The following is a 24,410-nucleotide window of genomic DNA, read 5'->3' on the forward strand; positions in this document are numbered from 1 at the left end:
TTAGTTTTAAAGTTCATTCTCTGTTGTTATACAGGCCGACACCGCAGCCAATCAGTGCACAGCATCGTCCCAGTGAGATAAATGACCAGTTTGTCTGATTTTGGTCGTGTTGGTTGAGAGCTGAATATTGGCTGGAGTCACTGCAATCGGCGGGGAATATCTGGAGGACCCTTCTCTAACTGAACTGCTTTCTCACCCTCGCAGGGCAAATATCACGAGGACAATGAGAGTGAAGTCATGGATGAGGAAGAGATGCTCAGCAGTTTTGCAGGTACACGGTGTCCTTGAATGCAATGATATGACATGTTTGCATCCACTGTAACTATGTCATCACAGCAATTTAGGGGCTTTGATAATGCATCGAAATACACGGAAGTTACAATACAGTTGCTGCTGGTGCTTCACCTCCAATTGAGCAAACCGTTCTAATCGTGGGTACCCAGCCTGTTCCCATATCTCATCAATTCCTTCTCCATCATTCACCTATCCAAGTTAGCATTCTGTGACACCACACACTGTACAACGTATGGAATACTGGGAAGAACACATGGACTGGATTTTCGGCTTAGATGTTTTTGGGGCGGTAATGGAGGCGGGGCGGGAGAGTTAGCGCCCGGGAACAGTTTGCGCCTCAGTCAGTGACATTGGGCAGCGGGGCCCTGAGTCAGGGGGCGCAGCGCTAAAGGAGGCGTTGTACCCCTCTCCTGGGCGTTAGTGTGGGAAACTCCCGAGCTACAGAGCCGGGCCGGGAGCGCTCCCAGAGACGCCTGGGGGGTGGGGGAGGGGGGAAAGCCCCCCCAAAAACATTCCCAAAACACTGCTTGTGCCACCACAACACAACTCGCAAAAAAAAAAATCACATTTACTTGAGGAGTGCATCACTCACCTCCCCGCTGTCGGGATGGTGGGCCCGCCCTGATTTCCCAGGCGGTCAGTGCCGGGTGCGCTGCAGGACGGATGGGTCGGCAAGAGTCCAAACTCGCGCCGGTGTCGCGACCAGGGGCGTTGAACACCGGGCGCAGCGCTTCTGGGCGGTGCTGCTCCGCACCGCCGCTAAACCCGACCCGAGGATCGGCGCGGGGCGCAGGAGGCTGACCGCCCGCCCAGAACACCTCACCCCCACCATCGCCGCCGCTCCGGGGCGATAAACGGAGCGCAGGTTCCCAAGAATCCAGCCCAAAGGATGAAGCAATGATGAATCCCCTGGACATAAAAAAGCTTCTAACTTGTGGAGCCGAGGTTGGATGTTTTGTTTTAATGATGTTGACTGAGTGGATTGTGGTTGCTTGTGGTATGGCGACCTCTCGGCTTATGACACTGACCTGAAATTGACTCATGAATGATTCGCGAGTGACTACACATGGAGCTTGGTCTTTGTGCCTACTGGGTGCAGCACTGATGTCCATTTCCATGCTGAACACACAGAGTTGTCCACAGGTGCTGCCTCAGTGTGGGACCCACCGGTCACTGTCCCTGCTGTCTTTAGTTTTCTCTCCTGATCCTAAGACACAGCGCTCATTTCACACTGCCTCAGGTAGTTGAGAAGTTGAAGTGAATCCTGCTGTGATTTGAGCCCCAGACCCAAGGCCTCTGCTTCTAACGGTCAACGGACTGGCGAGGACCATGGCACAGTGCCATCAGGAGGAGAACTGTTCTGGGAACAAACTACTTTGAAGAATATTGAAAGGATGAAACAGGAAGACCGAGAGCGGCTGTGTCTGGATGAGGAGGTCAGGATAAATTTAAACATGCATAATGTTTGAATGCTGCATCGAAAGAAGAAAGATTTGCATTTATATAGCGCCTTTCACAACCACCGGGGTACAGTTCCACAGACACTGACTCTCACCGGGGTACATTTTCCCTGGCACTGATTGTTTCTGCTATTCCATTTGCTTCAGTTTTAGTTGAGAACGAACCATAAAGTGCTTCATTACGCCGCCTACTATTGTTGCACTGTGTCATTTCAGGGACTGAGAAGCTATTTTCGAAAAAGTGTTGGAACCAATCCAGCGAAGAATGGCTTGGATCACTGCAGGGTCAAGTGGAGTCACTCACTACTGAAAACCAGGAGCTACAAGGGAGACTGCAGGTAATCAACCCTCAACACTTGGGCCTTGTTATTAACCCCACCCCTCCCCACGATGGGCGGGAGAGGATCGAGGCACGGGTGTGCAATGTGTTTGCTTCACGGGTTCTTTGCTTAAGAATTCATAGCAACACATTGCTATTAAGAACCAGTTGGTTTATTAGCAAAGGTTTAACAATCACACGACACATTACCAGTTCATCCACCAGGCTCACAACCACCTGCCTCATTGTGGATCCCCCGAACCCAACTGGCTGGGGTTTTATTGAGTCTTGTGAACATCGCGTGACTGACTCAGTCACTCCCAACTCAACAGCTCTACAACTATTTTAATAAAACGTAAAGTCAAGTGCCCCCTTTTGACAAGGTGCACTAGAATCCACAAATTTCAAATTAACCTTTTACGGAATCTAAAATCAAATTTAAATTTGGTAGCCAGGGGTGATGATGCACTCCAGTCCCTCCGGCGCCCACCTCTCGCGGAAGGCCGCGAGCGTACCGGTGGACACCGTGTGCTCCATCTCCAGGGACACCCTGGCTCGGATGTAACCGTGGAAGAGAGGCAGGCAGTCTGGCTGAATGGCCCACTTGACCGCCCGCTGCCTGGACCGGTTAATGGCCCCCTTGGCCATGCCCAGGAGCAGTCCTACGAGGAGGCCTTCCGACCTGCCCGCTCCCCTCCGCACAGGGTGCCCAAAGATCAGGAGTGTGGGACTGAAGTGCAACCAGGATTTGAGGAGCATCCCCTTCAAATAATGGAAGAGGGGCTGCAACCTCGTGCATTCAACATAAACATGGAACACGGACTCCTCCAGACTGCAGAAATTGCAGGCAGCCTGGGAGCCCATGAACCGACTTAAAAACCTATTGCACGGGACTGCCCCGTGCACCACCCTCCAGGCCAAGTCCCCAATAAATAAAGGGAGGACTCCCACGTAGAGAGCATTCCATTGGGGACCCTCGCCTCCTCCGGACGGCAAGATGGTGCATCATGGCGTGTCCGGACAGCAGGCTAGGATGGCAACGTGGAGGGTGTGCAGGAACAGCCTGTACAGGAATCCCCTCCGCGCAGACCTGAAAGGCACCGAGGGGATTTTCAACAGCTCTACAACTATTTTGGTAGAAACAATAATCAAGTGCCCCCAGGTTAAAGGTGGGGGGGGGGGGGTCACACTCCAAAAACTTTCAATCAAGTGTCCCCTTGTTTTTTGTTTTTGTTTCTTTTTTTTGAAGGCACCAAAAACACAAATTATGCAAGTGCCCCCTGATTAAAGGGGGCACTAAACCCGACACAATAAACAAATTGGCCCTGAAATTCCAGTTACACCATTCCCGCAGGCAAACAATCCAAAAAAAGCAAAAAGATACGCACTTACCTGCTGCTGCTGCAACTGTCCGAACTTCCGAGCCTGAGGCCCTGAGGTGACTGCGCGTGCAACACGTGCACGTGGGCACGTGCGCAGGCCGGGATCTAGTGACAGCAGCCAATCAGGCACAGTATTGTTTCTCATTCTTAGCTATCGGAGCTCCGTAAGTACAGAACTCCTATTGCTATGAGAAACACCACCCCCTCCCCCCCCAACACTTAAAAACTAATAAAAAATAGAAAATAAAGTACACAATTAACATGCATTTAAATTAAAGTTGTTATAAAAAAAAATAGTTTTCCGACTTAAAAAAAAATGCTTATTAACACTTAAAATAAACTTACCATAGTGGGGAGGGTTTTTAAACATAAAAAGTGCTTTTATAACTTTATTTTTTATTTGTATGTGTATTTTTAACCACTTGCGCCTGTAAAAGTAGGCTATAAGTCTGCTTTTTTAGGCGCAGGATTTTAAAGGACATTTGCTGGGCAAAATATTCGTAAATATCAGAAATCTTACTCTGCAAGTGTCCTCGCTCCTGAGATGCGGCCATCTGTCAAGACCAAAAACTTGACAGATCGGAAATGTCAGTTTTCAGTGCATGATGCGCTAAAAACCGCCTTTTCCGATGCCTTCCCGGGACCGTGGAAACTTCGTACGGGCACGGGACAATCGGAATTTTAGGGCCATTAATTTTTGGCAGTAAACTTAATTCAAATCAAAATCATGTTGCCGGGGGTGACGATGCACTCCAGTCCCTCCGGCGCCCACCTCTCGCGGAAGGCCGCGAGCGTACCGGTGGACACCGTGTGCTCCAACTCCAGGGACACCCTGGCTCGGATGTAACCGCGGAAGAGAGGCAGGCAGTCGGGCTGAACGACCCCCTCGACCACCCGCTGCCTGGACCGGCTGATGGCACCCTTGGCCGTGCCCAGGAGCAGTCCTACGAGGAGACCTTCCGACCTACCCGGCCCCCCCCAAACAAACCTGCTTCCCATCTCTGTGATCGGTCTCGCTCCCTGCCATGTCTCCGACGGCCCCCCCTCTCCACTTCCCCACCCATGATCACTTCTATCCCTGGCCCATGGTCTCTCTCCTGCCCCAACCCTGCAATGTCTGCTCACCCCCTGTAGGATACAGGATTGTTTCAGGTCATTTAAAGTCATGAATATTTGACCCATGGGCAGCGTTGGAAAGACCCTGACCTGCAGGATCCGGCCTTTGCCACCTCCCTCCAGCCGCCGGGTTGCCAGAGCCCTGGGAAACCCGGCATTCAGTCAAAATGGCCGCTAAAATCGGAGGCACACAGCCTCATTAACATATGTAACTAACGGACCCGCCTCTGTTAAAACCGGAATTGGGTGAGTCCCAGGTGGGGTGGGGTCAGGTTTTAGTATTTTGACATTTTAATCCTCCCCCCCCCCACAACCCTCTCCCACCTGTCATGGGGTTAAAATTCACCCCCTGTCTCCATCGGCTAGACTGTGGGTATAGTAGTGTAGTGGTTATGTGACTGGACCAGTAAGAGGATGTTTCCCCTCGTAAGGGAATCGAGAACTAAGGGGCATAGTTTCACAATAAGGGGTCGCCCATTTAAAACGGAGATGAGGAGGAATTTCTTCTCTCAGAGGGTCATGAATCGTTGGAATTCTCTACCCCAGACAGCTGTGGAGGCTGGGTCTTTGAATCTATTTAAAGTGGAGATAGACAGATTTTTGAACGATAAGGGAGTCAAGGATTATGGGGAGTGGGCGGGGAAGTGGAGTTGCGGCCAAGATCAGATCAGCCAGGATCGTACTAAATAGCAGAGCAGGCTTGAGGGGCCGAATGGCCTACTCCTGCTCCTATTTCTTATGTTCTTATGTAATTCAAAAGCCTGGACTACTAATCCAGAGAATGTCAGTTCAAGTCCCAGCATGGCAGTTTGAGAATTTGAATTCAGTTTTAAACACATTCTTCTGAAATGGCCCAGTAAGCCACTAAATGGTACTACCGCCTTCTCTGGGCAATTAGGGATGGGCAAGAATGAATAAAATAAATCTAATGTCCTTTGGGGAAAGAAACCTGCGTCCTTAGCCTGTCGGGCCTAAAAGTGACTCCAGTCCCACACTGCAAGGTATGCCCCTGTGAGGATGCTCACAGGTTGGTGGAGCTGTTGAGTTGGGAGTGGCTTAGCCAGTCACGTGATGTTCACCAGACTCAATAAAACCCCGGCCAGTTGGATTCGGGGGATCCACGATGAGGCAGGTGGTTGTGAGCCTGGTGGATGAACTGGTAATGTGTCGTGTGATTGTTAAACCTTTTGCTAATAAACCAACTAGTTCTTAATAGCAATGTGTTGCTATGAATTCTTAAGCAAAGAACCCATGAAGCAAATACATTACAAAATACACACACTAGTGGAGGAAGTGCATCCAGGAGGGCGCTGAGCACCTCGAGTCTCGTCGCCGAGAGCATGCAGAAACCAAGCGCAGGCAGCAGAAAGAGCGTGCGGCAAACCTGTCCCAACCACCCCTTCCCTCAACGACTATTGTGTTCAGTTTTGGTCTCCTAATCTTAGGAAGGACGTTCTTGTTATTGAGAGAGTGCAGCGAAGGTTCACCAGGCTGATTCCCAGGATGGCAGGACTGACATATGAGGAGAGACTGGATTGACTGGGCCTGTATTCACTGGAGTTTAGAAGGATGAGAGGGGATCTCATAGAAACATATAAAATTCTGACGGGACTGGACAGGTTAGATGCAGAAAGAATGTTCCTGATGTTGGGGAAGTCCAGAACCAGGGGACATAGTCCAAGGATAAGAGGTAAGCCATTTAGGACTGAGATGAGGAGAAACTTCTTCACTCAGAGAGTTGTTAACCTGTGGAATTCTCAACCGCAGAGTTGTTGATGCCAGTTCAATGGATATATTCAAGAGGGAGTTAGATATGGCCCTTACGGCTAGAGGGATCAAGGGGTATGGAGAGAAAGCAGGATAGGGGTACTGAGGTGAATGATCAGCCATGATCCTATTGAATGGTGGTGCAGACTCGAAGGGCCGAATGGCCTACTCCTGCACCTATTTTCTATGTTTTATGCTTCTATCTGTCCCACCTGTGGCAGGGATTGTGGTTCTCGTATTGGACTGTTCAGCCACCTAAGGACTCACTTTTAGAGTGGAAGCAAGTCTTCCTCGATTCCGAGGAACTGCCTTTGATGATAATGTCTGTTCACTGCTCTCTGATGTGACCCAGCGAGATGCTCGGTTGTACTGAACTGCTAGGAACAGAGGGCAATAAATGCCAGTGATACCCACATCCTAAGAATGAATTAAAATAAAACAGGAACCCATTTATTTTAAAGAGGCTAGTAATGCCGATGGGAAAATGTACATTCACGTGTGACCAGCGCTATACTGAGGCTGGTCAGCTGTATACTAGCTTGTTGGGTTGGCCTGTCTTAAACATGAGATTGGAATGGCAGTGAGAAGATAGGAACGTGCAGGAAGGAATATTCAAGCTGTGCAAAAGAGCAGCTCGGTAGGTTTGGGTCATTCAAAGATAGACTTGCAATGTAGTTGCAGCATTGGGACATTCCTGACCGTACCTGGGTGGTATAAGTGATACGAAGCCAAGATAACTAACACATGGACAATGCGTGACCCATTACAGAGCAAGTTACTACAGGTGCAACATTCAAAATCCGGAGTTCCGGAATCTGGACACTGGGCCGGGCTGGGCCGACCCCCACACCACACACACTACCCTACCTACCTACCTCGGCCCACGTTCCGAAATCTGGAAATACCCGGAACGGCCTCGGTCCTGAGGTTTCCGGAATCCGGACGTCACGCCTGTAATCGGTATTTAGGACCTTCAACTTTATCACTCTTGCATTTTTTTTCAGGAATTGGAATATTTGCAGAAGGGAGCAAATGAAGGGGAATCGTCCGGAAGCCAGGATTTTATTCCAGTTTTTCTCTACGACTCCTTACAAGCAGAGTTTGAGAAGCTGAAGGAGGAGCATGAGCAGACCCAGGCTACAATCACGGAGCGGGTTAACCCAGCAACCTCTGACAAGCTGGTCTCAATGGAAACTTACCAGCAACGAAAGGTGGAACTTGAGCAAGAGGTTCAACGCCTGCAGGAGGCTCTGGAGCTCAAGGCCAAGACAGACTCGAAGGCAGACGTTCTGCCCATGGGGGTGGAATTCGAGGTGGAAGACAAGGCAGCATCTGAAAGGCAAGACGTAGAGGAACTCGTAAAAACATTGCAGGAAAGCCAAGACAAATACGAGGCAGCAATGACTGAGGTTCGAAAACTCGAAGAGCAGATACAACTGGGAATCCTATCAACGGAAGAACATGATACTGCCAGAAACACCGAGACGGTAGAAACAGCCCCTGACCATGAGCGGGACAGTGTCAGGCTGGAACTTCTCCGAGCGCTTAAAGCCAAAACACAAGAGGAGAAGAAGGTGAAGTCATTGGAGGAAAAGGTGGATGAACTGGAGAAGACTCTGGCGAGCAGTGTCTCGGCGGAAGAGCACGACGAGATGAGAACGTCACTGAATATTTCACTGGAGGAGATTGCGAAAGAGAGTTCCGTGCTAACGGAAAAATACAACGAGGTGGCAGATGAGCTGCAAGACCTGAAGAGAAGGCATTGTGGAGAAGCCACTGTGGGTGAAATGGAGGCCTCCAATGCAGACCAGGAGCAGGTGGAAGAGCTGAGGGCAGCCCACCAAGAATTGCAGCAACACTGCCAAGAGCTCCAAACACAATATGAAAAGAAAGTTGCGGAACTGGGGTCGGTGCAGGCCACGTACGTCGCAAAGGAGGAGCACGAGAAGGTGAAGGACAATTTGGGCAAATCCCTCAGTGAGGCTAACAAACAGCTCTCTGATTTAAAAGCCAAGCACAACACAATTCAACAGCAACTCACAAGGCTACAGACGGAGGTCGAGCACCAGCGCACCACTTCCATATCTCGCACGGAGCACGTGAAAGTGAAGGAAGCGCTCGAGAAAGCCCTTCAGGATACGGAAGGGGTGGCCAACAGCCTGAAGGGTCAGTTGTCCTTGAAGGAGAAAGAGCTTTGCCAGCGACAGGAGGAGCTGGAGGCAACCAAGGGGCAAAGCATTCACAAAGCCGAGCACGAGAAGATCAGCGCCTCGCTCAAGGCCGAGGTAAACTCTCTGATAATTAAACTGAACGATCTGACCAAGAAACACGAGAGGACCTGCACAGAGGTGTTCCAGGTGCAGAGGGAGGCGCTCTTCATGAAGAGCGAAAAACACGCTGCAGAGGACCAGGTGGTCGCGGTGCAGAAGCAGCTCAGCGAGCTCAAGTCAGAGTCAAAGAGGATCATTGAACTGCACCAACACATCGAGCACTCCGCTGATCTTGTCAAGGAAAAGGATAAGAAGGTATCGAAAAGACTTCACAATCCTTCAAGTCTGCAGTGCTGTGGCATCAGTGTGATCTCACCGGGATATATTCTTTGCCACATCACAAACACACAGGTGCACAAGATGGCCAGGAACTTGTCATGTGACCTTGCCGATGACAGGGTGGATGCAGAGAGGATGTTTCCACTGATGGGGGAGACTAGAACTAGGGGGCATGATCTTAGAATAAGGAACCGCCCATTTAAAACTGAGATGAGGAGAAATTTCTTCTTTCAGAGGGTTGTAAATCTGTGGAATTCGCTGCCTCAGAGAGCTGTGGAAGCCGGGACATTGAATAAATTTAAGACAGTTTCTTAACCGATAAGGGAATAAGGAGTTATGGGGAGCGGGCAGGGAAGTGGAGCTGAGTCCATGATCGGATCAGCCATGATCATATTAAATGGCGGAGCAGGCTCGAGGGGCTGTATGGCCTACTCCTGCTCCTATTTCTTATGTTCTTGTCACATGATGCTTTTATTGTCTTTACATCAGCAGTTCATTACCACAGTGGTTCACTAGGGGAGCTCTGTATTACACTCACGTGTCTGTCTGATCACTCGAGTGTTTTTGCTGTACATTCTGAAATTTAATTGCCAATTTGCTTCCGTTTCATCCATTAACGATACGAAACATGGAATGATGCAGGCCTCTTAGCTGATAAAAATCATTCCTTCCACCGACTACGTGCAACCCACCCAATCATGAGCCCACCACATTGATTATGTGATGATACCAGTAAACCTCAAAGCTATACAGAGTTTCTCTGCCCTACCATTGGGGGGCTACACTATAACCTGCGATTTGGGACCCTTGCCCCAAGCCACTTTGCCTCACTCACACTCTCCCTTCCTTCAAAAGTCTCCTAAAAACCTAACTCCTTGATTGTGTTTCTGCCCATCCATTAATGTTTCCCATCTCCTGTGCGGTACGCGATACCCTCCATTGTAAAGTGCTCTCACATCATTTCCTATATGAAGCAGCAAAGTGGATTTGTTGTTGTACTCAAGGTATTTATAATAATTGTTCATCGAACTATTATTTGTGCCAGTTTGGCTTAGTGGTAACACTCTCATAGAATCAGAGTCATTGGGGCCGGAATTGATGGAGTTTTTTCAGCGCTCTCCCCTCCGTGGGAGATTGGTGAAGCTCTCCTAAGAACATAAGAAATAGGAGCAGGAGTAGGCCATACAGCCCCTCGAGCCTGCTCCACCATTTAATAAGATCATGGCTGATCCGATCATGGACTCAGCTCCACTTCCCTGCCCGCTCCCCATAACCCCTTAGCCCCTTATCATTTAAGATACTGTCTATTTCTGTCATAAATTTATTCAATGACCCAGCCTCCACAGCTCTCTGAGGCAGCGAATTCCACAGATTTACAACCCTCTGAGAGAAGAAATTTCTCCTCATCTCAGTTTTAAATGGACAGCCCCTTATTCTAAGATTGTGCCCTCTAGTTCTAGTCTCCCCCATCAGTGGAAACATCCTCTCTGCATCCACCTTGTCAAGCCCCCTCACAATCTTATACGTTTCGATAAGATCGCCTCTCATTCTTCTGAATTCCAATGAGTAGAGGCCCAACCTACTCTACCTTTCCTCACAAGTCAACCCACTCATCTCCGGAATCAACCTTCTCTCACGCCGGTGGTTTGGAAGGACCGCTGGTGTGCGATGGCGTGCAACGCGGAAAAAAGTCCTCCCGCCCGAGATTCATCCGAGCGGTCCTCCGCCCCTGCAGGAGAAAAGACCGGCATGTGGGAGCAGGTCTTACCCGGATGGTAAGTATGAAGACCTGCAAGAAAAGGTAAGTGAGATTTTTTTTTTTACTTCTTTTGCAGCGATTTTGTGTGAAAGGGTCCTCTGAAGGTTTTGTGATTTTTTTTGTTTTTAATTTTTTGATCATTTTTTTTGAGTGCGTTCCCCCCTCCCTGGGCCCGACTTCAGTCTCGCCGTAACTTTCTCCAGGATTGTATTTGCCGCCCAGAATCGGCATGTCATGCCCATTTTTGCCGCCGGACGCTTTTTTTCTCCTTTTTTGACCAAAGTTCCGCCCAGCGTATCGTCAGGATCTTAACGGTAAATGGGCGGATCTTGCCTTTGATCAATTTCGACCCCATAGAAATTTACAGCGTGGTAGGAGGTCGTTCGGCCCATCGTGTCCACGCCGGTCAACAAGAGGTTATCCAGCCTAATCCCACTTTCCAGCTCTAGGTCCGTAACCCTGCAGGTTACGGCACTTCAGGTGCACATCCAAGTACTTTTTAAATGTGGTGAGGGTTTCTGCCTCTACCACCCTTTCAGGCAGTGAGTTCCAGACCCCCATCAAAATTTCCCCTCAAATCCCCTCTAAACCTCCTACCAATTACTTTAAATCTTTGCCCCCTGGTTGTTGACCCCTCTTCTAAGGGAAATAGGTCCTTCCTATCCACTCTATCCAGGCCCCTCATAATTTCATACACCTCAATAAGGTCTCCCCTCAGCCTCCTCTGTTCCAAAGAAAACAAACCCAGCCTATCCAATCCTCCTTCCTAGCTAAAATTCTTCAGTCCCGGCAACATCCTCGTAAATCTCCTCTGTACCCTCTCTAGTACAATCACATCTTTCCTGTAATGCGGTGACCAGAACTGCACGCAGTACTCCAGCTGTGGCCTAACTAGTGTTTTATACAGTTCAAGCATAACCTCCCTGCTCTTGTATTCTATGCCTCGGCTAATAAAGGCAAGCATTCCGTATGCCTTCTTAACCACCTTATCTACCTGGCCTGCTACCTTCAGGGATCTGTGGACCTGCACTCCAAGGTCCCTTTGTTCCTCTACACTTCTCAGTGTCCTACCATTTAATGTGTATTCCATTTCCTTGTTAGCCCTCCCCAAATGCATTACCTCACACTTCTCCGAATTGAATTCCATTTGTCACTATTCTGCCACCTGACCAGTTGATTGATATCCTCCTGCAGTCCGCAGCTTTCTTCTTCATTATCAACTACACAGCCGATTTTAGTATCATCTGCAAACTTCTTAATCATACCCCCTATACTGAAGTCTAAATTCACCTCTGAGTCAGAAGGTTGTGGGTTCAAGCTTTGCTCCTGACTTGAGCCCATGATCTAGTCTGATACTCAGGGAGTGATGTACTGTCGGAGATGTCATCTTTTAGATGAGATGTTAAACTGAAGTCTGCTTTGTCTGTTCAGATGGATGTTAAAGATCCCACAGCACTATTTGAAGTTCTCCCAGGTTCCAGCTAACAAGCTCACAAAATAATTAGGGCTGAGGATGGCCATTTGGCCCATCGTAATGCATCCACCCAGAACAACCCCAAACTACCCCACACACACAATTGCTGTATCCAATCCAACCCCAAACCACCCCACGCACACAACTGCTGTGTCCAATTCTTCCTTAAATGATCGCAGTGTGTGTTTTGTTCCCCCACTCCGCTCAGGAATCCATTCCAGGTTTTGATTCTCTCTGTGTGAAGAACAACCTCCTCCTGATATCAATCCCAAAGTCACCTTTTACGAGTTTGAATTGATGTCCCCTTGTCCATTTTACAGTAATATTGTGGACTCCATGTCATCTCACAATCTTACCTCTGGGTGGCGCCACCTGGCAATTAACCCCATGCTGCTTTCAAAATGAACAGGGTCACCTTAACACAATGGCTCTCCCATTGCCTCCTGTGAAGATACTCCACGTTCCACGGGCCCGCCCATCTGACTTTAATGTACGTCTTTCCCCCATCTATCCCCAGTACCGGCTTCCTGTGGCTGTTTAATCCTTTGTGAATTCAATTTTAACTTAATAGCAAGAAGTCAGTATAAAGCACGCCCAGTGCCTCTGCAGCAAAATTGTCAAACATCCTGAAACACAACAACTATCAATTTATAGGGTAAAATCAGAGGAAAAGAAAGAAAGACTTGCATTTATATAGCACCTTTCACGCCCACCGGATATCTCAAAGTGCTTCACAGCCAATGAAGTACTTTTGGAGTGTAGTCACTGTTGTAATGTGGGAAATGCGGCAGCCAATTTGCGCACAGCAAGCTCCCACAAACAGCAATGTGATAATGACTGTTTTTGTTATGTTGATTGAGGGATAAATATTGGCCAGGGCACCGGGGATAACTCCCCTGCTCTTCTTCAAAATAGTGCTATGGGATCTTTTACATCCACCTGAGAGAGCAGACAGGGCCTCGGTTTAACGTCCCATCTGAAAGACGGCACCTGTATCCAACTGGGGAAAGCTCTTAACCACAGCGGGCTAGTGCCTTTACATTCAGCTCATTGCAACTGCCCCTCTAGTTGGATGTACAAAATGCACAGGAAATTCCCAAACGGACACATTTCAGCGCTGGTTTACTTGCATTATTCTGTGAATGGCGAACTGGGACAGAAGGAGTATAGACAGACTTAGGGGGAGAAATTGGGTGCATTTGCACCTCCTGTTAGCGCCGCAATAATGACTTTGCGAGCGGGCACGGCGGCGTTAACGACTCCCGCTAAATTCGGCGGCAGTTTAGCGTTACAGCATTACGCCCCAATGTCCTGCGCCCGGAGGTCATGACCTCATCACCGCGCACATCGCCCCGTTAGTGCCCGGCCCCTAACTCGGGCATCGCCCCCTGAGGCTGCGCCAGGCGATGACGGCGGCAGCTTTAGGGGACGCGCTACCGGGGCCAAAGTTAAAGGGGAGGTGGCTGGCTGCTGTGAGACAAATGGTGTCGTATTTGTTGCCGCTCCGGTCACACTTTGGTCGCGGGGTCGGTGCCGTGATCGCTCAGCTCGGCCCTCTGCTCGAGTGCTGGGCTGATCACACGGCACCCCCGCTCCCCGGTGGTCCAGGTAGGTGGGTCGTTCTTTAGCAGAGTATGCAGCTTGGGCCCTTCCCGTTAATTGAGGGACGAGGCCCCTCGGACACGGCAGCGCTGCACGGCCCAGTTACTGCCCCAGGAGGGAAGTGCAGCGTTGGGCGCTTGATTAGCGCTCCATTTCCCTCCAGGGGCCGTAACCCGAAATTATCACGAGGGGGCGAGACTTCTGCCCCTCCCGAGTGTCACCACCCACCCACCCAAGCGGGGCAATACCCAATTACCTGGCCTTAATTTCTGAGCACATTTTAAATGCAAGACCATTAGCGATGATGAAATACTCTCAATAACCCGCTGCTGAGCGATCAGTCAATGGATTGCTGCATTAGCAATTGTTTCCTTCTGGATAGTTACATTCAAGTGTGCATGTCAATCGCCTTTTGACCCCCATCAACTTCCCCCCGCCCCTCCCCCCCCCCAGCGAGATCGAGGGGCGTGTGAGGGGGCAGTCAGGGTTATCGCAGAGAGTCCCAGCTCTCCAGGTTAGTATCTTCTGATTGTGTCCACAATACTATTGGTTTCCTCTTGCAATTCTCTTTGTTTTTGTAGATAACCGAACTTTCCAAAGAGGTGTTTAAACTGAAGGAGGCTTTGAACAGTCTGTCGGAGCGCTCCAGTGCTGCAGCACTACCTCCCAAACCAGCCCCCCAGCCCAAGCAACAGCTCGCGGAATCCACGCAGAGGGAGATCAGATTGCTGCAGCAGCAGCTGGCAGTAAGTAGGACATTCTGCCGCAGCGGGGCTGGGTAAAAAGAAAGACTTTCATTTATATAGCTCCTTTCACAACCACCGGACGTCTCAAAGCGCTTTACAGACAATGAAGTACTTTTTGAAGTGTAGTCACTGTTGTAATGTGGGAAATGCGTCAGCCAATTTGCGCACAGCAAGCTCCCACAAGCAGCAATGTGACAATGACCAGCTAATCTGTTTTTTGTTATGTTGATTGAGGGATAAATATTGGCCAGGACACCGGGGATAACTCCCTCGCTCTTCTTTGAAATAGTCTTAAGACAAGTAACGGCAGGGATAGTGGATGCATTGGTTGAAATTTACCAAAATTCCCTGGATTCTGGGGAGGTCCCAGCAGATTGGAAAACCGGCATGGGATCCTTTTCGTCCACCTAAAAGAACAGACGGGGCCTCGGTTTAACGTCTCATCTGAAAGACGGCACCTCCAACACTGCAACACTCCCTCAGCACTACACTGGGAGTATCAACCTAGATTTACGTGCTTAAGTCCCTGTAGTGGGACTTAAACCCACAACCTTCTGACTCAGAGGCGAGAGTGCTGCCCACTGAGCCACAGCTGACACTGAGGATAATAAGCACAGCAATTGTTAGATGGAGAAAAGACCACGGTTCATCGAGTTATTCTTCTACCACGTTGGTTGTCTCATGATACGATAATGGAGTTGTTGATGTAGGAAGATAATGGGACTAAAGGCAGATAAATCCCCTGGACCTGATGGCTTGCATCCTAGGGTCTCAAGAGAAGTAGCGGCAGGGATTGTGGATGCATTGGTTGTAATTTACCAAAATTCCCTGGATTCTGGGGAAGTCCCAGCAGACTGGAAAACTACAAATGTAACGCCCCTATTTAAAAAAGGAGGCAGACTAAAAGCAGGAAACTATAGACCAGTTAGCCTAACATCTGTCGTTGGGAAAATGTTGGAGTCCATCATTAAAGAAGCAGTAGCAGGACATTTGCAAAAGCAAAATTCAGTCAGGCAGAGTCAGCATGGATTTATGAAGGGGAAGTCATGTTTGACAAATTTGCTGGAATTCTTTGAGGATGTAACAAATAGGGTGGATAAAAGGGAACCAGTGGATGTGGTGTATTTGGACTTCCAAAAGGCATTTGACAAGGTACATAAAAGATTACTGCACAAGATAAAAGTTCACAGGGTCGGAGGTAATATATTAGCATGGATAGAAGATTGGCTAACTAACAGAAAACAGAGAGTTGGGATAAATGGTTCATTCTCGGGTTGGCAATCAGTAACTAGTGGGGTGCCGCAGGGATCAGTGCTGGGAACCCAACTATATCGTGTAACGTAGCCAAGTTTGCTGACAATACAAAGATGGGAGGAAAAGCAAAGTGTGAGGAGGACACAAAAAACCTGCAAAAGGACATAGACAGGCTAAGTGAGTGGGCAAAAATTTGGCAGATGGAGTATAATGTTGGAAAGTGTGAGGTTATGCACTTTGGCAGAAAAAAATCAAAGAACAAGTTATTATTTAAATAGAGAAAAATTGCAAAGTGCTGCAGTACAGCAGGACCTGGGGGTCCTGGTGCATGAAACACAAAAGGTTAGTATGCAGGTACAGCAAGTGATCAGGAAGGCCAATGGAATCTTGGCCTTTATTGCATAGGGGATGGAGTATAAAAGCCGGGAAGTCTTGTTACAGTTATACAGGGTATTGGTGAGGCCACACATAGAAATATAGAAACATAGAAAATAGGTGCAGGAGTAGACCATTCGGCCCTTCGAGCCTGCACCACCATTCAATAAGATCATGGTTGATCATTCACCTCAGTACCCCTTTCCTGATTTCTCTCCATGCTCCTTGATCCCTTTAGCCATCAGGGCCATATCTAACTCCCTCTTGAATATATCCAATGAACTGACATCAACAACTCTCTGCGATAGGGAATTCCACAGGCTAACAACCCTCTGAGTGAAGAAGTTCCTCCTCATCTCGGTCCTAAATGGCTTACCCCTTATCCTTAGACTATGTCCCCTGGTTCTGGACTTCCCCAACATCGGGAACATTCTTCCTGCATCTAACCTGTCCAATCCCGTCAGAATGGAATACTGAGTACAGTTTTGGTTTCCATATTTAAGAAAGGATATACTTGCTTTGGAGGCAGTTCAGAGAAGGTTCACCAGGTTGATTCCGGGGATGAGGGGGTTGACTTATGAGGAAAGGTTGAGTAGGTTGGGCCTCTACTTATTGGAATTCAGAAGAATAAGATCTTATCCAAACATATAAGATTATGAGGGGGCTTGACAAGGTGGATGCAGAGAGGATGTTTCCACTGATAGAGGAGACTAGAACTAGGGGGCATGATCTTAGAATAAGGGGCCGCCCATTTAAAGCTGAGATGAGGAGGAACTTCTTCTCTCAGAGGGTTGTAAATCTGTGGAATTCGTTGCCTCAGAGAGCTGTGGAAGCTGGGACATAGAATAAATTTAAGACAGAGATAGACAGTTTCTTAACCGATAAGGGAATAAGGGGTTAAGGGGAGCGGGCGGGGAAGTGGACCTGAGTCCATGATCGGATCAGCCATGATCGTATTAAATGGTGGAGCAGGCTCGATGGGCCAAATGGCCTACTCCTGCTCCTATTTCTTATCTTCTTATGAACAAGAAGAGGTCATTCAGCCAGACGAGATTGTTCCACCATTCAGTTAGATCATGGCTGATCTGCACCTCAACCCTATTTACCCACCGGTGCTCCATACCACGTGAAGCCCTTACCCAACGAAAATCTACCGATCTCAGGCTTGCAAATGTTTCCTTTGTGTGAAGAAGTGCTTTCTGATTTCAGTCCTGAATGGCCTGACTCTAAATTTTGTTGACTAAGCGTAGCAATCAATCTCCATCAGACCCAAACATGAGGCGAGGGAATCCCCAGTGGTGGCGGCCTTTGGGAACCACAGGTCCAACGTCACCTGTCCCTCCCAAACATACTTCGCTTACCACACGTCGTGTCTCAAATTACTCGTGTGCCTTATCACAAAATGTTACTTTCCGAAAGAAGATGATCTAAATTACATTTGAATCAACCGACAGTATCTGCTTCCACCATCTCTCCTCGTGAGATTGTCCCATAGTTTGACCACTCACTCACGGCAATAAGCACCAGGCCCACGTGTCTGCTGGGCACACTTGTGGACACAATCTCACAAAAACAACGGTAAAGATCCTGGAATTCTCTAAATCTGATTTATTCAGTCGCTATAAACCAATCACCCTGACACCAGTGACTAATTATTAAAGAAAGGAATTCATTCAATCCAGCTTCTCCAGTCTCTTCGCACAACTGAAGCCCCGCATCCCTGGTACCATTTGGGTAAATTTATTCTGCACCCTCTCCAAGGCCGCGACATCCTTCCGAATGTGTTGTGTCCCAGAATTAGATATAAGGCTATCAGTTGTGCAGTGTGTGCCAGGGGGCAAGGGAGAGGGGATGAGAGATGTGGGGGCATTTTATTCTCGGCGGGTGGGGGTGCGGAGGGCGGAGGGGAGGGTGGTGGTGTTCAAGTGGAAGAAGGAGTTTTAGGATTGTAGATGTAAGTAAGCGTTTTTAGGGAGCTGGGTAGCCATAGAGCAAGATGCCAAGTTAGAGGCCTCCTCGATCAGAGTGCAGTATGAGGGCTCGGTTGTGCATGTGTTGCTTTAAGCGGGTGAGGCGTATTCTGGTTCTGAGGGCGGGCAAGAGAGTGTCCAGCATGTTACCTTTCCAAAATAAAAACAGAAAATGCTGGAAATACTCAGCGGGTCAGGCAGCATCTGTGGCGAGAGAAACCGAGTTAATGTTTCAGCTTGGTGATTCTTCGTCAGAACTGGGAAAAGTTAGAGATTGTAGTGGAGTATTTAAAATACACACTCAACACCAGGTCTGTGTTCGAAGATTCAAGCAGTCTTTATTCACATCGGTGGGGAGACCGCCTGCTCTCTGTCTGTAGCCAGGCTTCTCAACCAATATAAAGTTACAAGCAATCTTTTATACACTTAATCATGCATATCCAGCCTCGTGCATGGTCCCTTTACGCCGTTTAATTGGCCCAAAGCCCACGTGCACAGTTAATGATTGACTAATTCCCTTTCGTGTCACACAATCATTGGCCTATGTTTCGTGCCAGGGTTTCTCCAATGTGTGACCTCTGACCCCTTGCCCTGTTTATCTGCCTCCCTGGGCCTCCTGTGGTCCAACACTTTGGCTATTTGTAATTGTGCTCACAACACAGCTCGCAACAATTGATCATTCCCACATATTATTCTTAGCGTTATCTCTTCTGCCCATTCAGCAACTTAAAAAGCTGACCACTACAAAAGCCTATTAGCTCTTTTGAGTCCCGAGACCTATTCTTAACCCTTTAATTATAGCAAAGCTTGAAAGCCCCACTTCAGAGATGTAACAGGTTTTTAAGTGTAGGGGCAGGGAAAGCGTGAGCCGCGAATACAATATACTAAATTGAAAGAAGTACAAGTAAATCACTTCAATTTTTTTCCCACGGCACTGTTGGTGATTCTACCATCTCCATTTACCCCTAACTAGACTCATCTTTTGTTTCTTTGCTGATCCCATTACAATCTCCTTTTGCTTCGCACCATCGTCCCTTGTATCTCTCTAATCTTTCTTGCCTTCCACCCCATCACAGACCTTCCCTTTTGTTCTGCCCTCCCCTCCCCCCTTTCCCCGCCCTGACACTTGCTTAAAAACCTGTTGCATCTCTAACTTTTTCCAGTTCTGACGAAGGATCACCGACCTGAAACATTAACTCGGTTTCTCTCTCCACAGATGCTGCCTGACCTGCCGAGTATTTCCAGCATTTTCTGTTTTTATTTCAGATTTTCAGCATCCGCAGTATTTTGCTTTTATGTTACCTTGCCAGCCCTGCTGAGGGCATTGAACTTTTTCCGGTCCTGTTCTGCAGTGCTGGGGTGAAGGAGTTGCCGTTTGGTGCCAGTGCCTCCTCCCTCCAGGTGGCACAAGTTACATTTCTGGGTGGCCCCACACCCAGGGGACTCTGCCTCTTGCCTTCGAATGCCTCGAGGAGGGTTTGGAGGACCCGAATCAGTGAAACTCTGCTTTCTGCTTCTGTGGTTCGGTGCCGTGACCTATATAATAAAAATTATCGGCAAGTCACGCAGTGAAGTTATTACGGCACGAAGCGAAAGAGCCGAGCGCTGATTGTCTCCGAGCTGGACATCCCCGTCTGCTACTGAAGATTGCAGGCTGAGTTGTGTTGGTAAAGGCTACACAGGAGTTTGCAGGTCGTTCTGCTGCTTATACCCATTTTACACCAATGACTTGCACCAATGAGAAATGAGCAGACTCAGGAAACGTGTGTGCAATTGTCTCTACTCACCACTAGTGGGCGTGCACGTTCTTTTAAAAGGGCCGCAATGGCTTAACTCACTTTGAGGAAATTCTCGGCCAATTTGTCACAAAATGTCATGGTTTGGAAATGCTCCAGTAAAACTGGGTCTTTTGTTCTTGACAGCAAGCAGAGAGCGACCATAGAGCCGTGGTGACCATTTACCGATCACATCTACTTTACGCTGTTCAGGTAAGGCGCACAATGTGGAGATCAGACCCCTGACAGGGCTGATTCACCATAGTTGGATCTAGAGGATGTGTCGTTTGAGAATTAGCACCAGTGACATTTACAATGGCAAGATTGGTTTCCTTAGGAGTTACTCTTCTGTTTGAGGGCACACACCCTCCATTTCCACCTATTTTGTCGGCTCACGGCCACCCCCCCCCCCCCCCCCCCACCACCCACCCCGAGGCTTTGAACATAAGAAATAGGAGCAGGAGTTGGCCATTTGATCCCTCGAGCCTGCTCCGAGTTTCAATGAGATCATGGCTGATCTGATCTTGCCCTCAGCTCCACTTCCCTGCCCACTCCCTATAACCCTTCACTTCCTTATCGTTCAGAAATCTGTCTATCTCCACCTTAAATCTATTCAATGACCCAGCCTTTCTGACAGGTCAGATGATGGCCACCAAGAAAGTTCTTTGCCCATTGCCAGATTCCCGGTCCCGTTTTCTCTCCCCTCTGACGATGGGTTCAAACATTGGAGAAATTGTACCAAAGGGCCGATGGATGTCTTGAAGCTTAACGCGCGCTCCAGCAATGCTGCCGCAGACAGTAACGGAACAGGGAATACTGTCGTTTGGGGATTTTACGGGAGGACAATGCTGGAAATAGGCAGTAGGTCTGCCCACATCCGCAAACAAAAGGCAGCTTAACATTTTGGGTATTTCTGCTGGCAAGGGCAGGGTTGCCAGCTCTAGTTGTGCATATTCCTGGAGGTTTCATCACATGACCTCCCACCCCCAACCGTCCCACCCAATCAAACTGCCTCCTTTTCCATCTATATTATTTTTATAATGAATTAATGAAAGCGTTCCAAACAAAAATGGGAAGAACACAATTTTTATTTAAAGCCCCTATGATTTCTCTCCCGGGTGTCCAGCTTTGATTCCGAGGGACTCCAGGTCAGTCTGGGAGGGTTGGTAACTGAATGCAAGGGAGACTTCGGGGTGGCAGGGAATTCCTCCGAAAGGGACGGAGAATGTGCAGTACCGGTGTTGGCACACAGGGCTGGATTTTCAGCTTTGATGTTTTTGGGGCGATATTGGCGACGAGGCGGGAAAGTTAGCGTCAGGGAACAGTTTGCGTCTCAGTGGGTAAGTTTGGGCAGATGGACCCTGAGTCAGGGGGGTGCAGCGCTAAGGGAGGCATTGTACACCTCTCCTGGGCGTTAGTGTGGGAAACTCCCGAGCTAAAGAGCCGGGCCGGGAGCGTTCCCAGAGACACCTGGGGGGCGGAATACCACAAAAACATTCCCAAAACATTGCCCACGCCACCACAACACGTATCGCAACAAAAAATTAAAGGAAAAAACAATCGCATTTACCTTGGAGTCCATCACTCACCTCTCTGCTGTCGGGATGGTTGGACCGCCCTGATTTCCCAGGCGGAGCGCGCCGCGGGGCGGGCGGAGCTAAAACTCGCGCCGATGTCACGACCAGGGGCGTTGCACACCGGGCGCAGCGCATCCGGGCGGTGCTGCTCCGCACCGCCGCTAAACCGGAACCGAGCATCGCCGTGGGGAGCTGGAGGCTGACCGCCCGGCCACAACACCTCACCCCCGCCATTGCTGCTGCTCCAGGGTGATAAACGGAGCGCAGGATCCCGAGAATCCAGCCCAGATCTGAGTGTAGCTGTTGTACGACACAGAACGCCGAATTAACTGCAGCAACCCTTGTGTCGTTGGCATAGAGAGGTGGTCTGGCAGGAGCAGCAGCAACTCTTGTGGTGCTGCCCCAGTCTTAATCGAGCAATGGATTGGCAACTGTCCCTGCTGGGGAGGATGATCTCTCCAACATGCTCCACCAATCTCACCACTGGCCTGCCTGGCTTTGCTGCCACTGAGCCAGGAGCAACAGTCAGGGTTCCCTCAGCCACTTACACTGTCACTGGTGAAAAGAACTTACATTTATGTAACACCTTTCACAACCTCAAAATGTTCCAAAGCACTTTACAGCCAATGAAGTACTTTTGAAATGTAGTCACTGTTGTAATGTGGGAAACACGACAGCCAATTTGCGCACAGCAAGCTCCTCAAACAGCAATGTGATAATGAACAGATAATCCGTTTTATTAATGTTGGTTGAGGGATAAATATTGGCCGGAGCATTTGGGTAACTCCCCTGCTTTTCGACAAAATAGTGCCATGGGATCTTTTACGTCCACCTGACAGAGCAGACGGGCCTCGGTTTAGCGTCTCATCCGAAAGACAGCACCTCCGACAATGCAGCACTCCCTCAGCATTGCACTGGGAGTGTCAGCCTAAATTTTTGTGCTTAAGTTTTTAGAGTGGGACTTGAACCCACAACCTCGTGACTCGGAGGCGAGAGTGCTAACACTGGCCACAATAAGTAGGCACGGGCTTGGTAATACGCTGACGTTACCGGGAGTGAGCCAAACCTTTTGTTTTTGTGCGTGAGATCTTTTCGTTTTGATGTTGTGCGAATGAGAGGAAATCCCGGAGCTGAGAGGGAGACAACTCCATGATTAATAACTCTGCTGATTTGCAGCATATAATGCAACTCAAAACGTTGAAACTTGGTGTACAAGAGGGACGGAGGTGAGTCCTGTCCCGGGTTGAGGGAGCTGATCTGTTGTGTTCCTTCTTGCAGGGTCAAATGGATGAAGATGTGCAAAATGTCTTGCTTCAGATCTTAAAGATGCACCAACATCACGAGCAGGCCATGTGACACTCTTTACGGTGACAACAATAGTATTTTACCGATAATGAGCCATTGTCGCCCCCGACAACAAAGGTTCAAATGATTTAGTACATTTTTTCTTTCCCCTTTTGACCTCTTTCAAGATGTTGAAGAAGCAGTGGAACTTGAAGAGAAGCAGGGAAGTAGCCCGTGTGGTGTTGCACGGATTGCGTCGAGTGGATACGGTGTGAAGGTGAAACCTGTGGTGGATGAGCCAGTTAATGTTGCAGGCCTGCACTGAGTGTATGGATTCCGAACAATAAAGTGGAAATACTTAAATGACATCCATGTCGCTCTTTTTGAGACACCTGGGGCTGCATTTTCGGCTTTGATGTTTTTGGGGCGGTAATGGAGGCGGGGCGGGAGAGTTAGCGCCCGGGAACAGTTTGCGCCTCAGTCAGTGACATTGGGCAGCGGGGCCCTGAGTCAGGGGGCGCAGCGCTAAGGGAGGTGTTGTACCCCTCTCCTGGGCGTTAGTGTGGGAAACTCCCGAGCTACAGAGCCGGGTCGGGAGCACTCCCAGAGTCGCCTGGCCGGGGGGGGGAAATGGGGGTGGATAGTCAATACTGAGGAGGATTGCAACACGTTACAGGACATTAATAAACTTGCATTTAAATGCCACATGAATTTCAACACAGATAAATGTGAGGGATCACGTTTTGGTATGAATAATAAGGTCACATATTATTTGGAAAATAACAATTTAAATAGAGAAGAGGAGCAGAGCGTTCTCTGGGTACAGATTCACTAATCACTAGAAGTAGTGATGCAAGTTAATAAGGCCATAAAAAAGCAAACCTAGCATTGGGGTTCATTTCTAGAGGGATAGAATTGGAAAGTAGAGAAGTTGTGTTACACTTGTATTGAACCTTGGGATGATGGTACAAAGCAAAAGGAGATGGAAATGGGGCAAGTGCAGAATCAAAGGTGGGTCTCGAGGAGATAGCAGAGTCATCAACAGCTGCCATGGGGGGCTGGGGGTGGAAATACAGGGCCGAGGTTATATCTGAAATTGTTGAACTCGATGTTGAGTGCAGAAGGCTGTAAAGTGCCTAAACGAAAGATGAGGTGCTGTTCCTCCAGCTTATGTTGAGCTTAATTGCAACAGTGTAAGAGGCCGAGGACGGAGAGATCAGAGTGGGAGTGGAGCGGGGAATTAAAGTGACAGGCGACCAGAAGCTCGGGTCATGCTTACGGACTGAACGGAGATGTTCTGCAAAGCGGTCACCCAATCCACGCTCATTCTCCCCAGTGTAGAGGAGACCGCATCGTGAGCAGTGAATACAGTATTCTAAATTGAAAGTGCAAGTAAATCGCTGTTTCACCTGGAAGGAGTGTTTGGGACCCTGGATAGCGGGAAGGGAGGAGATTAAAGGGCAGGTGTTGCATCTCCTGTGCTTGCACGGGAAGGTGCCGTGGGAAGGGGAGGGGGTGCTGGGGGTGACTAGGGAATGGTCCAGTGTGTCGTGGTGGGAGGGTTCCTTCAGAACGCTGAGAGGGGAAGATGTGATTGGTGGTGGGATCACGCTGGAGGTGGCGGAAATGGCGGAGGATGATCCGTTGAACATGGAGGCTGGTGGGGGTGAAAGGTGAGGACAAGGGGAACCCTGTCGTGGTTCTGGG

The 24,410-nt window shown here is 48.9% G+C and overlaps 1 protein-coding gene across 1 annotated transcript in view; it reads left to right on the forward strand.

The window, feature by feature from the left end:
- ankrd24 (ankyrin repeat domain 24) overlaps positions 1 to 23,042 on the forward strand; it is an 84,965-nt gene extending 61,923 nt beyond the window's left edge. Inside the window, exons 15-20 of the mRNA XM_070860893.1 lie at positions 205 to 271; positions 1,971 to 2,092; positions 7,343 to 8,863; positions 14,304 to 14,468; positions 19,990 to 20,055; positions 22,698 to 23,042. Of these exons, the coding sequence (XP_070716994.1) occupies positions 205 to 271; positions 1,971 to 2,092; positions 7,343 to 8,863; positions 14,304 to 14,468; positions 19,990 to 20,055; positions 22,698 to 22,775 (2,019 nt within the window). The 3' untranslated portion in view covers positions 22,776 to 23,042. The remainder of the gene's footprint in view (positions 1 to 204; positions 272 to 1,970; positions 2,093 to 7,342; positions 8,864 to 14,303; positions 14,469 to 19,989; positions 20,056 to 22,697) is intronic.
- The last annotated feature ends 1,368 nt before the right edge of the window (positions 23,043 to 24,410 follow it).

Source organism: Pristiophorus japonicus, chromosome 18, assembly GCF_044704955.1.
Source record: "Pristiophorus japonicus isolate sPriJap1 chromosome 18, sPriJap1.hap1, whole genome shotgun sequence".
NCBI classification, from domain to species: Eukaryota; Metazoa; Chordata; class Chondrichthyes; family Pristiophoridae; genus Pristiophorus; species Pristiophorus japonicus.